Consider the following 22,209-nt stretch of genomic DNA (forward strand, 5'->3'; position numbering starts at 1 on the left):
ACTTATACACTTATGCTTGTTTATAGAGCTTATATTTTTTTTTTGGTGTGTGCCCTGGGCAGACACAAAAGGGGTGCACCGGTACCTCACCTGTGCCCAGGACCTGCTTTGGGTTTGGCACAAAGATGGTGCTGAGATACGGCTGGGGCTGGATGAGCTTGTGGCTTGAAACAGTGCAGCACCTGTGATGCTCCAGGAGCATTCCACTACCAAAGTGCTTCTGGTGGAGAAGCTTATATTCCCTTTCTTGAAAGAATACAAAATTACTTACGTTCTGCTGCAGGTTTGGGTTGGGTTTTGTCTCTCTTTTGTTTTTGTTTTTCTTTTGGTTTTGTTTTTCACACGCAACTCTGCATCTCAGAGGCAGATCCTGACAAACCAACTGGCATTTTCTCACCCTGAACGTCCCAGCAGCATGTGGAGCTGGCGACGGTGTTTCCCCCCAGCAGAAGATGGCAGGTGCTGCCAAGGCCGCCCTGGGCACTGGCATTCCTCATGCCCGGCCTGCCTGCAGGGTTAGCATGGGGAAACGGGAGTGGCACAGCCGCCGTCAAAGGCAGCGCCTTCCTGCCCTGTGTTTGTTGCCTGGGTTCCCTAACAGCACCAGCCAGGGACCTGGTTGCTGTGCCAGCCTGTGTGCCCGAGCTGGGGCACGAACTGCCATCTCCCAGCAGCATGGACGGGCTCTGGTGCCTGGCCCAGCAGCTCGGTGTGAGGGCGGGGCCAAACACCCTGTGTGCGCTGCGGTGGGGTGTTTTACTGCATATAATGTCATATACCTATAGCTGTTAAATAGGTAAGCCGTGCACACAATGCCTTCTATTTTATTCTCCATATAATAACTAATATGTTCTGTATATATATTTACGAAGGTATAGGTATACCATATATATCTGTATCTATACTGACAAGAAGGTGTGCATATAAGCGACACATATGCGTATGTGTGTATAGGTCTGTATAGCATATGTCTAGTACATTAGTAGCGTACATAGTACACATACATAGTGTGTTTACAGACAACACCTATACAGCACATGCATAGCCAGCGTGCCTGTGCAGCACCTGGTGCACACGTGCGTGTACGCGCCAGATGTATAGGGGCATGGGTATGGCACACGCACACACACACACACACACACACACACACAGACAGCAGCGCACCCCCGCCCTCACCTCCAAACCTCCGCGAGCGGGCCCCGTCCTTGCGGCACCACAACCACGCGCGGGGCCGGACGCGCTCTCCGCGGCCGGGCTGGGGGAGAGGAAGACCTCTGCACGGGGGGGCGGAGCCTGTGTGTCGCGTCAGGCGCGCTCCAAGCCCGCGCGGCTCGCGGTTCCCGCCTCCCGACGCAATGTCCCGCCGCGGGCAGGAGCCTGGCAGGTGAGCGGGGGTCCTGGCTGCCTCCCACCGCGGTTCTCCCCGGCATCCCCCTACCTGCATCCTCCCCCACCATCCTCCTGGTGCCCCCACCGTATCCGCTGCCCTTCCCGAAGCCCCACCTGCACCCCCAGCCTCTCCCGAAACCCCACCTGCCCCCCCCCAGCCTCTCTCGAAGCCCCACCTGCACCCCCAGCCTCTCCCGATGTCCCCCAGCATTCTCCCTGTATCCCCCCAGCATCCCTCCGGCACCGTCCCCATCCCCCCGCACCATCTGCATTCCTCAGCATCCTCCCGTGTTCTCCAAACCCCAGCCCCCCCTTCCACCTCCCCCAACATCCTCCTGTTTCCTGCAGCCCCAGGACCCCCCTTTCACCTCCCCCAGCATCCTCCTGTTTCCTTCAGTCCCCAGCCTTCCCTTCCACCCCTTCCTTCGTCCCCCCAGCATCACACCCCCTCCCCATTGGTACCCGTCCCCCCATTTCCCCCACCTTGCCGTACCCCAGCGAAGGTTTTCTGCCCCGCGCTGGCACAAAGCCAGAGGGTCTTCCCCCACTCCACCCCCCAGAAAAACATCCTTAGCGGATTTGGGTCATCAGACCCACCCTTGCACCTGCAGCGGGGTTCTCCGAGCACCCCCGCTGCTAGGCCAGGTCCCGGTCCCGCTCGGCATCCTCTCCTTCAGCAAACAAAGGCGCTAGGCGAGTCAGCGCCGTTAGCGCTGCGCTCCGCCCCGCCCCGGCTGCCCTCCTCCCCGGCTCTGCTCCCTCGGCTGTGCTGCCCTTGGCTGTTGCCGCAACAGGCGGCAGCTGGGGCCGTGGAGAAACGAACCTATTTATCTCTAGCCCCTTAAAGCTGTGCCCGCTGTTTTGCTTCAGTGGGGATGGGAAATAACCCTGTGACCCTGCAGCTCTTGCAGAGCAGGGGTTGTGGGGGCAATGCCTTTCTTCCCTGTGGTAACTAATTGCGGGCAATTTCTTACACTGAATAGGGCTGTTTGATTTTTTTCTTCATGCTTTTCTCCTCTGGAGTGTGTTTTTTAGCTTAGGAGGAGGGAAATGCAGCTGTGAGGGGGTGTGAAGCCTGCTGCAGGCAAACGGTATTTAGTAAGCCAGCACCTGGTGGAAGGGTTGCGCAAACGGCAACTGCTAAGGTGCAGTTCTTGGGTATTTGCAGGATTTTTCCAGATCTTGTAGATACTATGTGATTATTTTTTTATTTATTTATATATATTTTTTAAGATACAGTTTGGAAGCACAATCCCTGTTGTGTAATTTCCCATTTATGCCAGCGATGAAACCCTTACCCAGCTTTTCTTGCATATCTAACTGGCCACAGCACCGCTTTCGCTGCCCTTGACCGACAAACTCCTACAGCTCTGAGCTGTGTGGGAGCATTCCCATGCAGCCACCTCTTTTGCTGTGCTTTGTCCAAGGACTTCCCTTGCTTGCATCGCTTTGCCTGGTGCCTCGACCATACATTACGGGGTTTATTGTCCTGCCTCTTCCATTTACCACTATTAATTTTTTATGTTTTAATTTTGTGGTTGAACTGTCCCAGTCCATTTGTCTCAGTCCAGTGCAGTGGACAAGGCTCTGACCCCTGCAGTGATGCCCACTCACCCCAGCGGCACCCGACTGCTGCTTTGCCATCATCAGTATCCCTCAGCATTTCCAGGGTAGCAGGGAAATCCCTCTCCTGCCTTCAGAAAGGCAGGGGAAAGGTACTCTGGCGTACAGCTGCTGCCTCAGCTGCCCACTGGCAGGGCAGAGGGGCTGAGACGTTGCTTGTGCCACTGAAACAAAGGAGAGCTGGATGTCACCTGCTGGTTTATAGTAACTGTCTTCCTCAGCAGCAGCTTTTATGGTGGTTATTCAGTGGGGCTGCAGGAAGGACATTGTGGACCTTTGTGGAGCTCCATGGAAAGGTTTCCAGACCCGATCTTTGACCACAAATGATAAAACCGGCACACTTCCCCTTTCCAGGGGCGAATGGAGACTGAAGGTCAGTCTGAATTTACCATGGGCCACAAATGTTTGATGGGGTCTGTTCGAGTCATCTGTCACATCTGGGCCACAGTGTTTAGCAGAGCTTTGTGCCTTGCTGAGGAAGATTGTTTGGATTGCTACCAAAACTGACCAAAGTCCAGGCACTTTGCAGAGGGGGCCAGGCCGGGCCAGGGGCAAGGGCTTGTGCCAGTGGGAAACCTGTGTAGCAGAGTCACTTGCCCCTTGTAGGGTCAGGGCAAGAGCCAGGGACATGGGTAAAGAGCATGATAATAGAGAATTTTTAATCACCAGCCCCTCACCTTAAGTTACCTTACAAGGTGACCTCCCCAGGTCAAAGCCAGGGAGCAATGCTGGCAGGTGAATGCCCACTTGTGTGGAAGTGCAGGACAGATCTGACAGATCTGCTCATGTATTTCCCATTTTGTCTTTCAGCGGAGCCGAGTCTGTCTCTTCAGATGAAAAAGGTACAGTAACTTTGTGAAATACAGCACTTCGAAAGGGAATTGTTATGAGAAATGCCTGTCCTTTAGGATGGAAATGACAGTAACTGCTGGCTTTAAAAATTGCTTTAAAAACACTTTAAAAACCACGGTGTAATGCCTTAAGTGAATGGGTAAGAGCTCTGATTTTTTTATACCAATTTTTAAAATTCACCATTCCTACTATATATTCCCTTCCTCTGATCTGCATAATGCAAAAGTGTCAAGAGGAGTTAAATCTTTTTCAAGCCTATAACTCCCAGTGACTTTTCTTTTGCAGAGATGGTGGCTGGTGGTGCAGAGGGAGAAAGCTCCACTGAGGAGCACCCAGCAGGTGAGCACACAAGTGGCTGAGGGCTTTCCCTGCATGTGGGGTGGTGTGGCCAGCCTTGCTCCACCATTTCCCTACAACATGATAAAAACACAGCATATGCATTGCTGCAGCTCCTCAAGCCACTTCCTTTGCAATACTGGTTTCTCTTCAACTTTGTCAGAATAATTATTAAAGCCACCTATGGCGCATCCACATGAGTCATGTCACTGATGGGACACACCACCTCCCAGCAGTGCTTCTCCCTCTTCACATGTGTGCCACAGAAAACCATAATTTAAGTGGGTGAACTGGGATGTGCCACAAGTGGAGGTCCAAAATAGACCCACATTGTATAAAACATTAACATTAAGCATCTTGAACATGACATGTACCCCTTAGAAGGGAGCGGGTGGCCCCTAAGTCCCCTCTCATGCTGGGGTTTGATGCGCTGATGCTCCTCCACCTCAGTATTTTTTCTATTCTGTTACATTATCTAACTTGCTGACCAGCCTGTTGTATTTAAACTTTTAGTTGTATCCTTTTAGTTACCTGTGGCATTGCTTTATTTCATTCTGCCTGTGACTAATGGGATGTAATTTTGTTAAGGAGAGGACAGTTCAGAACACAGCTCTAGCAGTACCTCAGAAGAGGAATCAGGTGAGCATTGCATTGTGACTTATGTATTATCTCTTTTGAAGATGTATGCTTGCTTTAAACCAGCTGTTTTTTATGAGAATAGCCTCAAGGTTACTGTCTAACAATTCAGTGATTGCATGCTGAAAAGCAGAATGATATTTTTGTGAGGAAATGATTTTCTAACCATTCAGTTTTGAGCAAAGCAATAATAGAAGAGCAGCAGCTAATGTTGCTTTAGCCTCAGAGACACAATACACGCAGATGTTTTTACAACACAGTAGTTGTCCAAACACCAAGAGGCTATAAATCTGCTTAAAATTTGACAGTAAAAGTGGCAAAACAGGATGGACAGGAAAACAATTAAAGGAAGTGTTTGCTGTTGATGAAAAGCCTGCGGGTTTTTGCTTATATGGGTTACACCACTGGCAGTTTATTCTGGTTTCATACAAGATTGGTAGTCTTTAATGAAATAATTACAAAGCTTTTTCTCATCAGATGCGGAGGAGTCAGATGGAAGAAAGTCAGGTGAGTGTGCTTTTATTCTGTTCCTTTTATCTGTCTTACAAGGCCAGCACAGATAAGCGATGCACGAGGGTAATGGTACGTGATGGCAGGAAAGTGACTTAGAGCTGGCCTGGCTGTCACCTCCATGTCTTTTGTTACAACAACTTGCTAGAGAGCATACCCAGGAAGGAGGGGCACAGGGTGCATGTGAGCTGCACGCTTTCTGCCTCTGCAAATGGAGGGCTGTGGGTGCAGGGCAATGCTGGAAGGAGCTGAAGTGAGCTTCCACTCATCCCAAGTGGCTCCGCGTCACTGCAACCCCTCTGCAGCTCAGGGCCTGAAATAGCATGGCTGCAGGAAGGGAGCCAAAACACTGGGTGGTGTTTGCCTGATGTTTTCCAGGCTGTTCGCTGCAGCAATACATTTTCTGCCTCTCCCACATCTGCCTGCTCCGGGGGGTGTTGATGTCCCAGGATGACTTTGTGACAGCCTGCCTGGCGTCCTGGCTTTGCAGGGGAGTGTTAGTGGGACAGGGAGCAGAGGCAAGCAGCACACCAGCAGCCAGCCCTGCCTTACACCTTGTCACAGCAGCTCTGCCGCTCGGCTCCTGCAAAATCCACCCTTCAGGCTAAAAGCTTCCACTCGATGTGTCTGTGCTTGCTTTTGATTTTGTTGGGGGTTAAAGAGAATTCAAGCACTTTGGAGATGAATACACTGTAAATAGTGTGATTACCTGCTCACTAGGAGTGCTGCTGCCAACTTCCGTGCCAGGTGGTTGAACTTTGCACTTGGCACAATGAGATTTATCCTGGGGGTGAATCTTTTTAACCCTTGTGAAAATTCTCAGTCATTTGGGCAAGTGATGAGCTTTTGACAGAAATTATATCCTGGTATTCATCTTCATCCCTGTGCCAAGCCTGCACTTGCAGGTGTGCAAGTGTGTGTTCAAGAACGTAGTCCTAGGAATATTCTCCTTAGGTTTTTGTGAATGTAAGATAATGAAATTGGTGGGTTGTCCTTTCTGAACATGGGAGCAAAATCTGCTGGAGGCTGAGGTAATTGCTGCAAACTTCTTTTTTGTAGATGAAGAACAGGAGAGGGAATCACTACCTTGCTGCAATGACTCAGGTAGCGATGGATCTCTTGAGGGCTGGCTTTTGTTTGTGTTTTTTTGTTTCCCCCCCCCCCCCCCCTCCCCCGAGTGTTTAATTACTTTGCTTTTAATGATCTTCCTCTTTTCTCACTAGAAGTGAACTGCCTGCCACCCTGTGAGCACTGCAGAAATGAAAATGTACGTTTATAAAAACCCCCAGTGCGCACACTTTGCATGGGGTAATTTGCAAATTGTAATTCTGCTCTTCCATCACCTTTTTAGTTATATTTTTTTTCTTTTTTAATCTATTTATAGGGACAGAAGGAGCAAGTGACCCCTAGGAGACTTGCTGGAGGACAATATATGTATGGATTTCTTTAATATAATGGGTATACATGTACATATCAAGATACTTCTGTCTTTGCTTTAAGTGGGAAAACAGTTTATTTGCTGCACAAATGCAATTGCAGGTATGCTGGAAGATGCCCTCAAATTCTTAAAGAAAAACAATGTAGAGCAGCTGCCTGTGCTGCCTCCAAATCTTGGTCCAAGAAAGCTCCTGCCTTGTCTTGCGGCAGTAATTAAAATCAGGTGCATTTTTATGTGCTTGTTTTAGTCTGGATCACATGAGGGGTCTTGCCCTGCTTCACAAGAATAGTTGTCTTCTCCCTTTGCACTGATCCTGCGTTTTGGATCCCAGCCTTTTTCTCCTCTCTGGCTTGGAAGTTGTCATCAGTGTGTGACCTTGATGTTGACACTGTGTGGCTGGTGTTGTCCATGTATGATGTAGATGTTGTCAGTGTACGATGTTGGCTCTGACATTGGTGGGAGCTGGGCTGAGCGTTTGTGTAGAAGCAGCTGCCTTATTTGCAGGAAATGCTATGCAGAATGTTCATTACAGCTATTTTGCATGCACTGGGTGCTCCTGGGTAGTTTTTAACAGTTCAGTGACAGTTTAAATGTGGAGACAAGAGGAAAAAAAGCAGTGGCCTCTGTGCTATTCAGATAAAGTTCTCTGTGCTTGTTGTGAAGGGAGTTTCTCGGTTATCCCTTGCAAACGTATTTCTGTGGTATTTACTAGGCAGTGGAAACCAAACTAACTGGGTTGCTCTTCCCCATGTCAGAATGCATCTGGACACAGAGGGGACTTACCAGTGCAGCCTCACAGGCTTGATTTTTGAGGTAACGAAAGCCGTCAAAATCACATACTCCCTCTTATCCTGGAGCAAATATGCCAACCTCGTGGAAAAGCCATGGATTGTGGGCGGCCCCCTCTTCGACGTGCGCTGTGACTTGGCCCCTGCTCTTACCTCCATCCAGTTTCCTCACTCCCTCTGCCTTGGTGGTGAGTACTGGCCACTGGCCCGGTGGGTGCGGAAGGCTGCCAGCCCTCCGGTGCAGGAGGTGCTTAGGAATCCATGTGTCCCTGCAGATCATGGCGCTGGCATGGCCTTCAAGGTTTTGCACATCAAAGGCAAGGGTGCAGCTATTGAGCCCTCAGCTGACTACTCAGCCTCGCACGTGAAGTGGCTGGTGAGCTCGCTCTCACCGGTGGGACCTCTCATTCAGAGCCAGGAGCCGGTGCAGTACCATGGCGCTGTCATCCTCTACAAAGTTGTTGACGAGCATCCCTCCTTATCCTTTCGTGTCTACGTGGCTACAAACAACGACTCCTTTATAAAGGTATACCTTGTGTAGCATGATGTGATGCAGAAATGCTGTCAGGGCTGGTTATAGGGGTGCTACATGGAGGATGGGGTATGGCGAAGAGATGTTCTTCTCCTTCCCCAGTGTTTGCATGCAAAGCTATATCTATCTCTATGAGATTTCCATACCAAAAAGGTCTGCCAAGTTAGGAAATGGTGTTTAAGTAATTATACTGGCCAACACGTTCATTCATGAGCTGCTATAAAAAGAAACCTGTTTGCCACCAGAATCCACAGAGCTCAGGATTTATACCTGAAAGAGCTTCTTGTCCTCCCATCCTTTCCCCCTTACAATAGTCAACTGCTAGAAGAGGACAGCAACAAATAACCTTCCTTTTATTTGGATTGTGATCTCTTTTGTCTAATTTCACCTATAGAGCACAATAGCTGAAGAGGTTTATGTGATGTTTTGTAAGCATGGTGTTTAGTGCACAGTTTTCTGTAAAGTTTGCCCTGTGGAACAGGTCACAGCTGTTCTATAGAGCTGAGGCCACAGAAAAGCCCAAGGAACCACATTAACACAGGCCTTAAATGTTAATTCCTTTACTGAAGTAACCTTTAAATCATCTTTTTAAATTTTAGGATATCTCAAGAACTGTAAAACATTCAAATAAGAAATTCATTAAAATTGACAAGCCCCCTGTGTGCCAAAAATTACTACAGAAGGGAAAGAGGTATAGATTAGTTTGTGAGCCAGAAGCTGAAGTAACTCCAGAGGTAAGTCCTTTACACAGCCCTCATTTCATGCATTGCAGCTTCATTAGAAACATGGCACAAAATCACCTTTCTTGTATGTTCCTGCACTGGCACTAAGAGCATATTTCACATTCATTTGCTATCACTGTAGAAAGCATTTGCTCCTTAGAGCTGTAAAATTTTGGGAAGAAATCCTGATGCTAAGTTCAGCAGCATCTCTCTGGGGAGACTGGAGTTGGGCTCAGACCTGTGACAACAGCCAAATATTTCCTCTTTATGTTTTGGTTAAATATTTATTTTTAACATATTTACATTGTATAGGAAATTGAATTTGTTGATGGATCTCTCTTGAAACTAAAAAGTTACATTGAAGTCTACTTGGAGAAACCTGATGACTTCACCTTGTCTTTGATTGAGCTGGAGTCTGATGCGACCGTATGGAAAGCAAAACTCAGAGAGAGTGAGTCTTTGGTCTTCCCATGACTAGTTTGTTCCTGCTGAAAAGATGCAGGAGTTGGGGTATAATTCAGCCTTTAGATATGTCTAAATTCCTGCTGTAAAAATCATGAGGTTTGGAGCTCAAAATAATAAAATACCAAAGTGCTATGGGAGGTTATGTAGGGGATGTTGCAGGAACCTGCAGAATCCCTCACGAGCAAGTGAAGGCTACAGGAAGTTCCTCTGCTTTGGTTTTACTTATGGAGAATAATGTACAATTAGATTGCAGTTTCTATTGCATATTATGGATGGCATCCTGCAGCATGTTGGATAAGAGGGAAAAAATCACCTCATTATACAAAATCTTAGCTCAACAGCCAGAATCCACCCAATAGCTTGGTTTTGTGCCTGAGAATTGTTTGATGTAGAGCATAGCAATGGGAATTCCTGCCTCACCTTTTGTTTCCTCTGAAAACTGTTTCCCAGGTGACTGGATACATTACGATCAGAACAAAAATGAGCAGAAAAGAAGTACAGTCAGTAAGTTGATTTCAGGATCAGTTGGGGTTACCTATTCTTTGTGTACCTCGCTTGCCCAAGTGATGTGAAAGAAGTTACATCACTTCTTGCTTGCTTCTCAGGTGTCAAAAAACGGAAACCATCCCTCAGCATTTTGGATGACGATGCGCTATGTAGCAAAAAGCAGAGGACCGGCAATAAAGCAGGTGGAGTGTTTCTGTGTCATTTGTAATAATGTTTTTATTTGGTTCGTTGGTTAGTTGGTTGTTTTTTTTTGTATCCCTGGAATTGAACCTGAGCTTACTTTTTAAAAGACTTCCACAAATCTGAGCATGAAATATAGGAGAGGAAAGTGCTCCTTTTATAGGTGCAGAATTCATGCCTCATTTGTATGCTTTGCTACACTTGTCATTCACTCAGGAAGTAAATGGCAAGAAGCAGCTAGGAAGTTTCCTTTGTAAGGGTCAGCTAAAATGTAGTTGTCTTGTAAGACTGGGAAATAGTGCCTGTTTTTGAAAGGGGTTTCCACTACATGGCTCAGATTTTGCATTTGGAGTATCTCCTGAGCTGTAACAGGCTGAGTTTGTCTGAGAAAAAATCGGCTCCCGTTTACTGTTGGTTGATAGGTAATGTCCTGATGGTCAGAAGTGCTGGGTGTCTGGGAGCTCCCACTCAGAAGTTACTCATTTACTAGTAGTTACTTGAAAAAAATACAGAAGAAATCATGTTAGTTCAATAAGTAAATGAAAAAAATTATCAGAAGTAGCCAGGTACATGTTTGTTTATGGGTACGTGCAGCCAGCAGAGGGAGAGCTTCCATCCCTCAAACCTTCAGTTTTATGTGTAAGTGGTGACACGGAGAAGGAAGGCGGCTCTGTCTGTGTAACAGCACGGGCTGAGGTTTCGGAGCCATTGAAATTAAAAACAAACATCCCCTTTCTGGGGCAGCTGTAGGGTTCAAGAGCAGCAGACATCTGAACTTGCCGTGAGACAGCAAGCGCTTAGGATAACCTTAATGTTATGTGTTTTAAAATCTCTGGGTGCTTGGTAACCTAATGTACCAAGGGAAGTTCATATGCTGGATGAATAGCTGCTTATAGATGGGGAAAAAAAACCCAACCCTTTACAGCAGCCAGCACGCAAGCAGATGCTGTCATCTTCATGAGCTAGGCTTCCCAGTCCTTCAGGCTCTTTTCTCCAGTGCTGGGGTCTGATGTTGCCAGCTGATCCAAATAATAAGATTACCTTCATTGTATGTCCCCTGGCCATGCACGGAACTACAGTGTAATTTGTTCACAAGTTTAACAAGAAGCTAAATGTTAAATCTGATTTTTGTTCTATGTCTTTTCAGGTGGAATTGAAACAAGAACCTTAACTGACCAACAGCTGATGGTGATTGCAAAATTGTTTGGTAGGCAGTGGAGAGAAATTGCCATTGAGTGTCTTCAGATGGAAATGAAAGACATTGAGCAGATTCAGGCAACAGAGGATGAAGTTAATATGCAAAAATTTCTGCTGTTAACTAAGTGGAGAGACAGAGAACAAGGCAATGGAACTGCTGAAGCTTTGTACAAAAGTCTCCATGAAAAAGCATCCTATGAGATACTGCAAGCACTACAAGGTATTGCCTTCCCATTACATTTATTTAATTACATGAGCTTGTTTCAGATGTATTTTTTGAATTCTCATCATAGAGTTTACCACATACCTTGTACACATTTTACTACGTAGGTAAAAATTACCTCCCTTCTCATATTAGCAGTTACTTTGTTCCTTCTGACATTTTTATGGTTCCCTTCAGAAACTGGTATAAATACTATTTTTGCACTGATTGAGTTGAGAGTACTCAGCATGACCTGGCTGTCGTGGTCAGTGTTATATACCTAGTCCAATTCTTGGTCTTCTCTGGAAGTCCTAAGAAGAGATGTTTGGGTCTTTACTTGTATATATTTTAGGAACAAAAATTAACACTTTCCCCCAAGGGATGACTTAGTGGTTTGGTCCTGCAGATCTGTGTGTGTGTATGTTTTTCCTCACTGTCCATGGGTGCTCCCACTCATTTCTGTGGGACTTCTTGCATTTGCTTCACCTTCTGCAAACCAGAGTTGTTCATTGAGCTGAGAACTCAGCCAGCCAAGGGGAACCTCACTTAAAATCTAAATATATTTTTATTTTCTGGAATAGACAAAACTCTGTTCTTAATTCTCCTTAAAAGCAGCCTGGCTGCAAAGGGTGGAGAGCTGCTTGTGCTCCCTCGCTCATCTTGCCTTCGCAAACCTGTCTGTGCAATAGCCTTGTGCTGTCTCATAGGGTTTTAATGCATTTATTATTCAACTGAACATTGCAGTAACTTCAAGAGATCAGATAATCCATGTATGTTTGTCCATTGCCTTTCTTCAGGTTTCTCGGCTCAGTGCTGAGCTGGTGAAGCTGCATCTAGGAGTAGAACGATGGGAGCTTCCCCAGCCGACCATTATACTTCTCTGGCCACTTCCCCTGCATCTTGCTTGGATTTGGGAAGGAAGATGCGAGGCATCACTACTGAGCGGAAAGTTTAGGCAGAATATTCGCAAGAAATGTGAATGAATTTTTGCATGGATGTAAGCACACTTAAGACTTGCATGAGCAATTACTCATGTAGTGAATCCCAGCATTGCAGCTGGCAGTGCCGGGCTTCACATACAGGGAAACCCAACACTGCCACCCTGCTTTGTCTCATTTAAGCTAGTCCTAAAAGACATGAACACTGGAAGAAACCAGCTTACCTTGTTCAGGTATATGGTTATTATCTGGAAACATTTTTATTTAAATCAGGGAAGACAGGGAGAAAAGTTATACAGAAACTTTTGTCCCCTTAAAAAAATATTGAACTGCCAAAATCATGTGGTACATTGTACTTCTTACAGATACCCAAGATCAGGGAAGAATAATCCTAAACTTGCAGATAAATTCCTTTGCATAATCACTGTATATATACATAATTACTGTATATACTCGTGTACATTCACTCCTTGTTAAGCTGTGGTTCTGTTTTCTAAAAACCTGAAGTGTGGTTTCATGGGAGCACCACTATTAACTCTAGGCAGCTTTGAATTTTCTCTGGGAATTTCCTCTTCACTCTTTTCTGTATAGTCTGTCTCAATTTTTATGAGATAATTTTTTATGTTGTATAATTTTTTTAGTATTATAAACTTTTTATACTTTTTTTTTACTTGGTTAATTTTAACTTGAATAGAATTAGGTGCTTAAACTAAAATAGGAGAAGCTAAAATGTCTGTGAAGGCTGTTACTCTGTTGGCAATGCACGTACTGCAGAATTGGAAAATGTTTGGAATGAATCTTATTTGCAGAAGAGAGCAGCAACCTGATGCAGCGTATTGTCTTGTTTCTAAGACATGGATTCTTTTGATCATCTTCCTCTGCATATGTTTATGAAAGAAGAGACATACTTTCACAAAGTAAGGATTAAAAAGGAGACATTTACACTATTTACATATGATTTTTTATTTATATATATATATATTTTAATTTTAGCTCTTGGATGGAATGTTGCAAGGCTGTTGTATGTTTCCGACATCTTTCCAACCCTTGAGGCTCCGCTGGTGCATACATCCAACAGGGCGGCTGCAGGAAAGGGCTGTGTTGGTGCCCAGGACCTGGCAGGCTCTTCTACCAGTGGAGTATTTAGGAGGAAAAAAAAAACCTTTGTGGGGCAGGGAGGTTGATGTGAGTCTCTTCATCCCTGGGTGGAACTGCCTTTAGCTCTTCTCTCTGGAGCAAGTGGGTGGACATTGCCACTGGGGACCTTTAAGATACCCACTAAAAAACAGAGCTCTAATAGGACTCTCTGGTCAAAAGCAAAAATCAGTAGATCTGAGCTGGAAATAAGACGGTTATTTGTAATAATGAGGGTAACTGGCTAGCATAGCAGCTGGTCAGAAGAGATGAGGTCTTCAACATTCAGGATCTTTACATCAAAATCAAGAGGCTTTTTTTTTTTAAAAAAAAAAGTATTTCTGTGGCCTTCAGTTTGGCTTTGTATGCTTCTTGCATGCAGAGGAATTGAAATATTGCAATTGCATCACAGCACCAAAGTGTGAGGTTGTTCTTACCTTACAACTTGATCTACACTGTGGGTGTTCCATGGGAGTAGGGACCATGGCCCTAGTTCAAGCAGTGGGAGTTTATAAGATTACATTTTAAGGGCTAGTGTGGTGTGCAGGTAACACCAGCGCTTGGGGCAGAGGTGAGAGGATGAGGATAGCAACTGTCACCTCAGCATTTGGAAGATCTGAGGGTCCCATCAGCCCCTCAGCATCCAGAGGGGACTACTTAGGGGTTCCCAAAGAGCTGGGAGAGCAGAGCCTGGAAAAAGAGCTGAAGACCAAGGTGCCGGTGACGATGGGCAGTGAAGGCAGTATAGGAGTCGGCTGGGTTGTAGCCAAAGTCAGTGTGCAGCTGAGGACACACCCACCAAACAGGGGATAGATTCTGTTGTCCAGGCTAGCTTACATGCTGCAGGCAAGAATTGGGAAAATAATCATTCCAGCATCCCTTCTGGCCTTCAAAGCTATGGATAAATCCTTGGCTCCCTGAAACAATTTCACTACTGATTTCAGTGGGGCTGGGATTTCACCCCAGAATCTATGAACTGCCTGGAAAATCACAGTAAATGAGGATTAAATCAAGTGGGTTGCTTAGAGTGCATAGTCTGAGAGGAAATCCACAAAACCCATGTCTGATGTAAGTAAGAAGGTAGAAACAGGATTTTAAAATACGGTATCAGTGCTGAAAGTTGCTATGGGGTATATTCAAAGTATTTTAAAAGTATTTGTGTTATATCTCAAGGAAAAAAGACACTACAATTTTTATGCAAACTTTAATTTTATTAGGCAATAAATAAAGAATATAATAAATAAATTGATTATTATAAATATGTTTCAATTTCTGAAAATCGCAGCTGAATAAATAAGAGAAATTCTAGTTGAGTGTTTGGTGATTTGAGAACATTTTGGTACCACAATGTAGCTTATATTCTAGAAATCCAGAGGTTTAACATGATAGCTTAAAAGGCACTCACAACACCTCATTAAAACATGATTTATAAGAAACAGAAAAATTATGCGCTAGATTCCTTAAAAGTCCCCATCTGCCTCTCAGGGTATTGAGCCTACAATTTCTTCTCCAAAGCATCCTTAGGTCAAATTTCTACCCAGAGTGCTGGAGGGCTGGGCACTTACAGCACGCTCTCCAGAGAGGTCAGGTAGTTTATCATCCTGTCAATGGTGATCGTGCGGATTTGGAAGGCATGAAGGATGCTGCACAGCCTCATCCTCCCTTTGAAGGAAGTGAGCCCTGTGCCTGCTAATGGCTGCGGTGCACTCCCGCTACTGGTCTTCAGGGCCTGCAAAGAGGTCAGGGTGTTACAAGCTATGGCCAGAAAGTGGCTAAACCAAAAACCTCTTTAGTTTTTTTCACCCAAAGTGATAAATTACAGGATTTAGGAATAAGAATGTATTCTCCAAAATGAAAAATTTGAAATATTTAATGTAATTAATAGACCTTGGATAAGTTTTGAAATATTTAATGATATAATTAATAGACCTAGGATAAAATTTGAAATATTTAATGATATAATTAATGGACTTAGGATGCACACTTGTACTTTCCTTGAGACAAAAATGTCCATTTGTGCACAAATGCTCTTTCAGTCCAGGAATAAAGATGCTTTTTAAATAATATGCCTATGGCTGGCTTTGTCTAGCGACCCTTTAGACTGGGTTCATCTGCCCATAACCAGAATCTCCAGGCTATTGGGAGATGCTGTGCCGATACAAACACAATTAACTTTTGTTTTAATTAGCTTTTGTGAAACAAACAAACAAACAAACTTTTAACTTTTATTCCCTCTAACCACTAATAATATTTGTCAAAGTTCAGTACATGCGATGTCGTATTTGGTATACCAGATGTATTATATTTCAGTATTTGGAAGAGAAACAGAGCTGTGTCCCTTTTACTCTATCTTTTACTCTATTTTTGAGTTCTCTGTGGAAGTGGCAGAAAATCCTGTACTGTGTCTCACTGTGAGAGCAGAGCAGTGTAAACAAAGGAGCCATAGAGAGGACATAGCAGCAAAGGAAAAACATGAATTGTGACACACAACTCGTAAGAATCAAGTCCCTTCTAGGAAAAACAGCAACAGACATTTTTTTTTAATTACCAGATTAAAGAAAAGTCACTTTTTGACTGACTTCAGAATAGAGCAAACTGGATTAAAACCCCTGGTTTAAAACAGAAATAATAGAAAGGAAGGAGACAGAAAGACTTACTTTCATCATTTCATCAATAGTTGCCAGCACCTCCTGATCATTGAAGTTCTTCAGCTCTGCCCTGTAGGCATTCAGATCCTTATGGATGCCCTGCAGGCATTTACTCTGCAATAATCAGAATTATTAGGAAATGTGTGAATCCATTGTTAAATGCTTTAAACATACAACGAGTCAACAAAAGGGTTCTTTTGGGAAACTTGCGATTTACCATATCAAAAGTAGATCTTTCCAGCACTGGACAGTTTCCAGTCTGCAAATTAAAGAAATGAGACATGGTGATTTTGTGGAAGTGTGAATTATATAGCTGTTCCATGAAAATATGATGCTGGAACTTGATACATTTTTTTACCTCTGGATCCTCAGATGTGCAGGCTGTTATTGTATTCATTTGATTCTTAGTGATATCCTCAAGATCAACTTCTTCAAGGGTACATTCAAATCCCAGGGTGCCGAGATCCTGTGTTAAAAAGGGGTCACTGATTCAGCTTCACCGTCCTGTGTGTATATATATATACATATATATACATATATATACATATATATATAAATACACACAATTTACATGATGCATCACAGCTGTCTTGCTGAATCCTAGGAATGAGACTGTGTAAGGACTGTGGTTAAATACAAGAGGCAGCAGAGAGACTAAGGGGCTGAAATGCATGTGACAGTACTTTCAATAACTCACCACCACTTCCCCTCACTGCCCCATCCCTGCCTGCATACCGCTGCTGCTCCATCACACCCTGGCTTGGTACCCTCACCACCCTATTACCACCTGCCTCAACACCACCACTGCCCCGTCACCGCCTTCCCGTCCTCTCGCCCGCCCGCCAGGCCCCTCGCAGACCTTCACGCGGTGGAGAGAGGCGTTGGCTGCCGCCAGCAGCTCCCGGGAGCGGATCAGCTCATCGGCGAGGCGGTGCCGGGGGGCCGGCGGCGTCGGCAGCGCCCAAGCGCGGCCTGGCAGGGCCAGCGCCAGGCAGACGGCGGGCAGCAGCGCCCAGAGCCCTGGCCGCTGCCTGCAGCCCCGCACCGCGGCGCTACGCGGCGCTGCCTGCCCGCCGCTGCCCGCGCTGCGGCGCTGCTCCATCCTGATGCCGGAGAAGTGCTGCTGGGGCCGGCGCGACAGCGACAGCTCTTATAGGGGTGGCGAGCGCAGGAGTTCCCCATCTCATCCTTCCCTTCCCGTTGCAGCAGCGGGTCGCTAAGCGGACTGGGGGCAGCCAGCACTCATCCCGAGAGCGGCGGGGCAGCCGTCCGCCGGGAATCCCGGCACCGCGGGGCGGGGGGATGTGCGCAGCGTCCCTGGGCGGGGGCACCAGGATGCTTGGTCCCGGGGCGGCTGCCAGCCCCTCAGCCTGGCCGAGAGGGTGGCACTTGTAGAGGCTGGAAGCACTTTCTTCAGGACTAGTCCCTTTGCACGCAGCCTGCAGCGAGCCTGCAAATAAGAATTAACTTAAACCACGTGTGTGACACACACATAAGCTTTTTCATTTGCATTCTTTACTCTTAAAGGCTATAACAGTGAGATGTCAGTGATGAATATTAGTGAAAACCTGCATGGAAAATTGCTTTTTGATGATATACTTGGTATAATCACCAACTATGTCAGTATTACTTCACTTGCACGTGGCCATTCTTAGCCTGTGTGAAAGGCAGCATAAGACTTTACTATCTGTTGAGTCTGCTGCGAAGTAGATGGGAGTTTTACTATTGACTTGGAAAGGAGCAGGATGAAGCAAGAGTTTTATATTGCATTTTCAGATTCCTTTCATTAACACCTTTTTTCCCCATAAGAAGGTTGTGCTGTGTCTAGAGGGTGACTTTGCTAGAATACCAGCACTGCATAATTTTCCAATTTCGCTGTGTGTTTTCCACTTCTACACTAGTCATTGGGCTGTGGGCTGTGGTTTTAATCTGTGTAGGAGACTTATGTTTTTTTCTGACACAGAAGTGGAAGAGACCTTTGGGATATGCTTGTGTGCGTGTTCAGCTTTCCAGGTTTCTTTGCCCAATGCTCAGTCACTCAATGCTCACTGCCTCAACAGCAGGGCATGAGGTTTCTCTTCAGATGGGGTGCTGATGCACAATCTGAGCAACAGCCTCTTGTTCATGGCATTCCTGTACTGCACTTAGGCATGTATTGGGATATTAGTTAGAGTTCTTCATCAGAAAGGAGGAACATTTAGTCCCGATACCTTCAGAAGTCTCTGAATGCTGAAAGTTGGCTGGGATAGCAAGAGCATCTTCCCAGAGAACTTCATCTCCAGAGGCCCCCCAGCAGCCCCCAGCCACTGGGGACTGAAAAACACAGGCTACACAAGTAGAACAACCACGCAAGTAGGACACTACTGATTCCCTTTGATGCAAAACCTTGAGCTATATTTTGCTTTCTTCATGTAATAGCTATCTCTAATGATACATGGGACCACAGATAATTTGCAAGCCATGTTCTGTTGTTGCACAGGTGTTTCCAAAGCAGAAATGCTTTCTTGGCAAGTGCTCCCTCACAGTTAGAAAATGTATTACTGAAACATGGAGTGGGTTTAATTTACTGATAAAGTGCAATATATCCTAATACTTGTGAGTATTTCTGATTTTCCTGGTAGAAGAAAAAAAAATTGAATGTTGATACATTTGCTGGTTTACAAGTAGGAAGGTTTTTCTCGATTATCTATAAAGAACCATGCCCAAATGATATCACTGTCAGCAGTCATTTATTTTTCTGATAGCATCTGAAACTGAAGTCCTTGCCATGCCGAGCTGCTGAAGATCCTTGTACATGTATTGCAGGATCAGAGGCAATAAATCCAGAGATCTACTGAAGCCCCAGCATCACACACTGCAGGCACAAATCTCTCCAGAACGGCAATCAAACAGGTATTGTGCCGAGGGTCTCCAGGGCAAATGCTAAACATGATGTTAACGTAGTGGTTGTGCTAGTTTGGATGGGTGGTGAGTTGAGCTTGGCCAGTTTTTGCTTCTTTTGCCTGATTTGTACCATATCTGTATTCTATGCCTGTTTCAGCTATGGACTGAATGCAAGTGCACTCCTGTTTAAGGCGATTATTTTGTTGAGATTTGTCTCAAAGTAATGTCTAAGATATTAACTGCTGGATGCTACCAACGAGGTAATAGAGTCTTAATGCCTTTTTCTTTTTTTTTGGGGAGGGGAAGATGTTATATCTGGTTTTCATTCATAGTCTCATCTATGCATCTGCCTCCATCTCAGACTCCTATATTATGTATATAAAGGAACTTTTTACAAGTGCACATAGTGACAGGATAAAGAGGGATGAATTTAAAGTAAAAGAGAGTAGATTTGGATTAGGTATTAGGAAGAAGTTCTTTACTGTGAGGGTGGTGAGGCCCTGGCACAGGCTGCCCAGAGAAGCTGCGGCTGCCCCATCCCTGGCAGTGTTCAAGGCCAGGCTGCATGGCACTTGGAGCAACCTGGTCTAGTGGAAGGTGTCCCTGCCCATGGCAGGGGTTGGAGCCAGATGATCTTTAAGGTCCCTTCCAACCCAAACCATTCTATGATTCTCTGGTTCTATCTGACCAGTCTTGAGTCTGAATGGAGCACCTCTATAATCACTGTGTGTGGTCTGCTCTTTGCCTGTCTGCTTGGCTTGGGGCAAGTGTGGTCTTGTGGCCCCATGCTGAGGAGGAAGCAATGCAGCTCTGCATCAGGGCTGGTCCAGTCCCAGGCACTAATGATCTTTCTGCCTTAGCTTCAAAATGGAAATTATTGTAGATCCATGCATGGGCTGGGCTTTGATGCTCCTTAGTTGTTATATATAGTCTGACATCTAATATTATTCTGGGGACTTAAACATAATAACATTTCCTATGTTGGCAGCATCCAAAAGTGGAAAGCAAACTCTTTTGAAATTGAAAAAATCAGTGTCCTTTTTATGGCATATGGTGTCTTGATCTCAGGTACCAATCTCAGCAGGCAAATAAAGGATTATAAAGGCGGAGTGATGCATTTGTTATTAAAGCAACAGAAATAGGGATATATCATGTACACATTTAGAGGTACAGTGCAGTAATTGCATACCATGGTCTATTAAAACTGTTAGAAGATGTATGATTTTTACATGAGAAAATGTAATTCCTCTGGCTTTATTTCAGCTATAAATTGCTCTTGCTGAAATTAACCTCCAGAGAAAAATAAGAACCATTCTGGATCTAGCTATAAAAATGTATTTCGACTATATTGTAGTCAAAACTAGACAAAACTCTTTTCTTGGATATGCTGCACTCAACCAAAACAATACTTAAAACCCCTATTTGAAAAAGAAAGAAAAACCTATAATAATAAAGAAACCAATTAGAAAAACCCCAACCCCCAAACACCTCAGTTCAGTTTAGTTTTGAGGACTGTGTATGCGAGTGATGAGAAATAGGATATTCTGCAGCCACACTGTTCTAAAAAACTGGGAAGTTCCTGGAAATGTGTGCTGACATAAGGTACTGCAGTGCTAACATTTTGTTTCAGTCTTGGCTTGCCTTCTCTCCCCTCTTACAAATAGCAATCTAATTTTTGTCTTCATGGTTGCTCTCAGAGTCCAAGCCAAACGAAGACCATGTTGCTTTCTGGGTAAGCTGCCTGTGAAGACCCATGAACACCACACGCTGTCCTCTGCATTGTAAGCTGTGTGCTGTGGCAAAATGGCCATGAAGGATGTTTCCTAATGGGGTCTCTAGCTGTGTGGTGTTATTTCTCCTGTAACATGTAAAATTAAATATTATTTCTCCTGTAACATGTAAAATCACGTGAATTTTCTTCACTAGAAGGTGATATGAAGGTCGTGTAGCCTTTCATGAAGGTCATGTAGCAACTTGCAACTCTATCTTCAATGGGAAGAGATGGGTTATTTGTAGGAGAGTCCTATTTCCTGTAATTATAATTATATATAATTATGAAATAATTATATACATATAGAAATGAAAGCTGCAGAATTATTATATCACAGCTAGGCTGACAGTTAATTGTAGGTAGTTACTACATAAGAAGAACTGCAAAATGTTGTGTGGAATAAGATTTTTGGATGCATCAGTAAACAAAACTAGTTTTTCTACTATTTACCACTCAGAACATATGAAGGATTGATCTAGGATCATTGTTTTGCTCCTGGATAATTTTTTTTTTTAAGATCTGGGACCAGATATCTCACCAAAATAGCCTCATTGACAGAAGCATTGTTTCTGATTTATGTTGGGACCTGATGGCTCCATAAAATGGGAAAGTGAAGATTCAAAAGAAACTTTCCTAGTGTCTTTTGGCTGTTATTTGTGGTGTTTATTTATTGAGGAATCCCCTGAAACACGTAACCTTAGGCATGTGTTCAGGCTGCTATTTCACTGATACATAATTAAATATGATATCTGAGTTGAAGTGGCTTTCCTGCACTGGCAGTTAGGGCACCAAACCTCATAAAATCTTATGTCAAGCACCTGTGTCTCTTGGCTTTTCTTTCTTCCAGCCATGGCTGGAGTTGGTGCTGTTTTCCCCATGACCCTGCCATGTTCTGCAGCATCCCTGCTCTTCACTGAGGGTTTCTGGTGACTGCCTGGCAGCTTTGTTTCTTTAGGTGGATTGTCCCCAGCTGGACTGGGGACCCCCAAATTCAGCGGGTGTTATTTGCAGTCTTCATTACAAAGCTCGGATCCACATGCCAGGTTACAGCCATTTCTGTGAAAGGGATGGAGCTGGTGGTGACCGCTGAATAGGTGCTGTGGCTCCCTAAAGAGCACACAGGGATTTTGAATGGTTACATTTTGGGTAAGTAAGTTCTCACACTGAAACAGAGGATTGCTTGAAGAGCATTCTAGAATTGGGGAAAGGAAGTATTCTTTTTCTGAATCAATTTTTGCCTGACGTAAGCTGGGAGTTATGATTTTTTTATACCCTAACTTTTACCAGCATCCTTTTATAATTGGGTCTAGGAGCTGATTTTCTTTCCCCATAATCAGCTGGCTGCATTTACAGCAAGGTAAAGGCAAAGCTCTCTATGAAAGTAACATTAACACCAATCTCGGCATTGTCACTCTAAGGGATCACCATATTTAGCTCATGATGCTTTACAGAAAATAA

The 22,209-nt window shown here is 44.8% G+C and overlaps 2 protein-coding genes across 2 annotated transcripts; one reads left to right on the forward strand and one right to left on the reverse strand.

The window, feature by feature from the left end:
- The first annotated feature begins 1,328 nt into the window (after window positions 1–1,328).
- LOC130605944 (uncharacterized) lies at window positions 1,329–13,262 on the forward strand. The gene is made up of 16 exons (XM_057421835.1): window positions 1,329–1,384; window positions 3,823–3,854; window positions 4,150–4,203; window positions 4,789–4,839; window positions 5,314–5,343; window positions 6,406–6,471; window positions 6,570–6,613; window positions 6,731–6,780; window positions 7,540–7,760; window positions 7,848–8,098; window positions 8,704–8,838; window positions 9,139–9,277; window positions 9,742–9,795; window positions 9,897–9,980; window positions 11,126–11,395; window positions 12,175–13,262. Exons 1-16 carry the CDS (start codon window positions 1,356–1,358, stop codon window positions 12,192–12,194), a joined length of 1,530 nt encoding a protein of 509 aa, XP_057277818.1. The 5' UTR covers window positions 1,329–1,355; the 3' UTR covers window positions 12,195–13,262.
- Window positions 13,263–14,933: 1,671 nt separating this feature from the next.
- Window positions 14,934–17,199, reverse strand: IL12A (interleukin 12A). Its single transcript, XM_057421891.1, has 5 exons — window positions 16,957–17,199; window positions 16,456–16,563; window positions 16,315–16,356; window positions 16,107–16,211; window positions 14,934–15,178 (listed from the first exon to the last, which is right to left on the reverse strand). The coding sequence occupies exons 1-5, from the start codon at window positions 17,197–17,199 to the stop codon at window positions 15,011–15,013; spliced, it is 666 nt and encodes a 221-aa protein (XP_057277874.1). The 3' UTR covers window positions 14,934–15,010.
- Between the last annotated feature and the right edge of the window lie 5,010 nt (window positions 17,200–22,209).

The sequence above is a fragment of the Pezoporus wallicus genome, unplaced genomic scaffold (assembly GCF_028554395.1).
Source record: "Pezoporus wallicus isolate ANWC-B61680 ecotype Strahan unplaced genomic scaffold, APGP_CSIRO_Pwel_v1 scaffold_7402, whole genome shotgun sequence".
Lineage (NCBI taxonomy): Eukaryota > Metazoa > Chordata > Aves > Psittaciformes > Psittacidae > Pezoporus > Pezoporus wallicus.

Coding starts and splice junctions, on each gene's coding strand:
- LOC130605944 (XM_057421835.1), top strand. CDS start 1,356: ATGTCCCGCCGCGGGCAGGAGCCTGGCAG. Junction 8,099..8,703: donor ACAACGACTCCTTTATAAAG/GTATACCTTGTG, acceptor TTTAAATTTTAG/GATATCTCAAGAACTGTAAA. Junction 9,796..9,896: donor GCAGAAAAGAAGTACAGTCA/GTAAGTTGATTT, acceptor CTTGCTTCTCAG/GTGTCAAAAAACGGAAACCA.
- IL12A (XM_057421891.1), bottom strand. CDS start 17,199: ATGGAGCAGCGCCGCAGCGCGGGCAGCGGCGGGCAGGCAGCGCCGCGT. Junction 16,564..16,956: donor CCTCTCTCCACCGCGTGAAG/GTCTGCGAGGGG, acceptor TTTTTAACACAG/GATCTCGGCACCCTGGGATT. Junction 15,179..16,106: donor CTATTGATGAAATGATGAAA/GTAAGTCTTTCT, acceptor ACCTCTTTGCAG/GCCCTGAAGACCAGTAGCGG.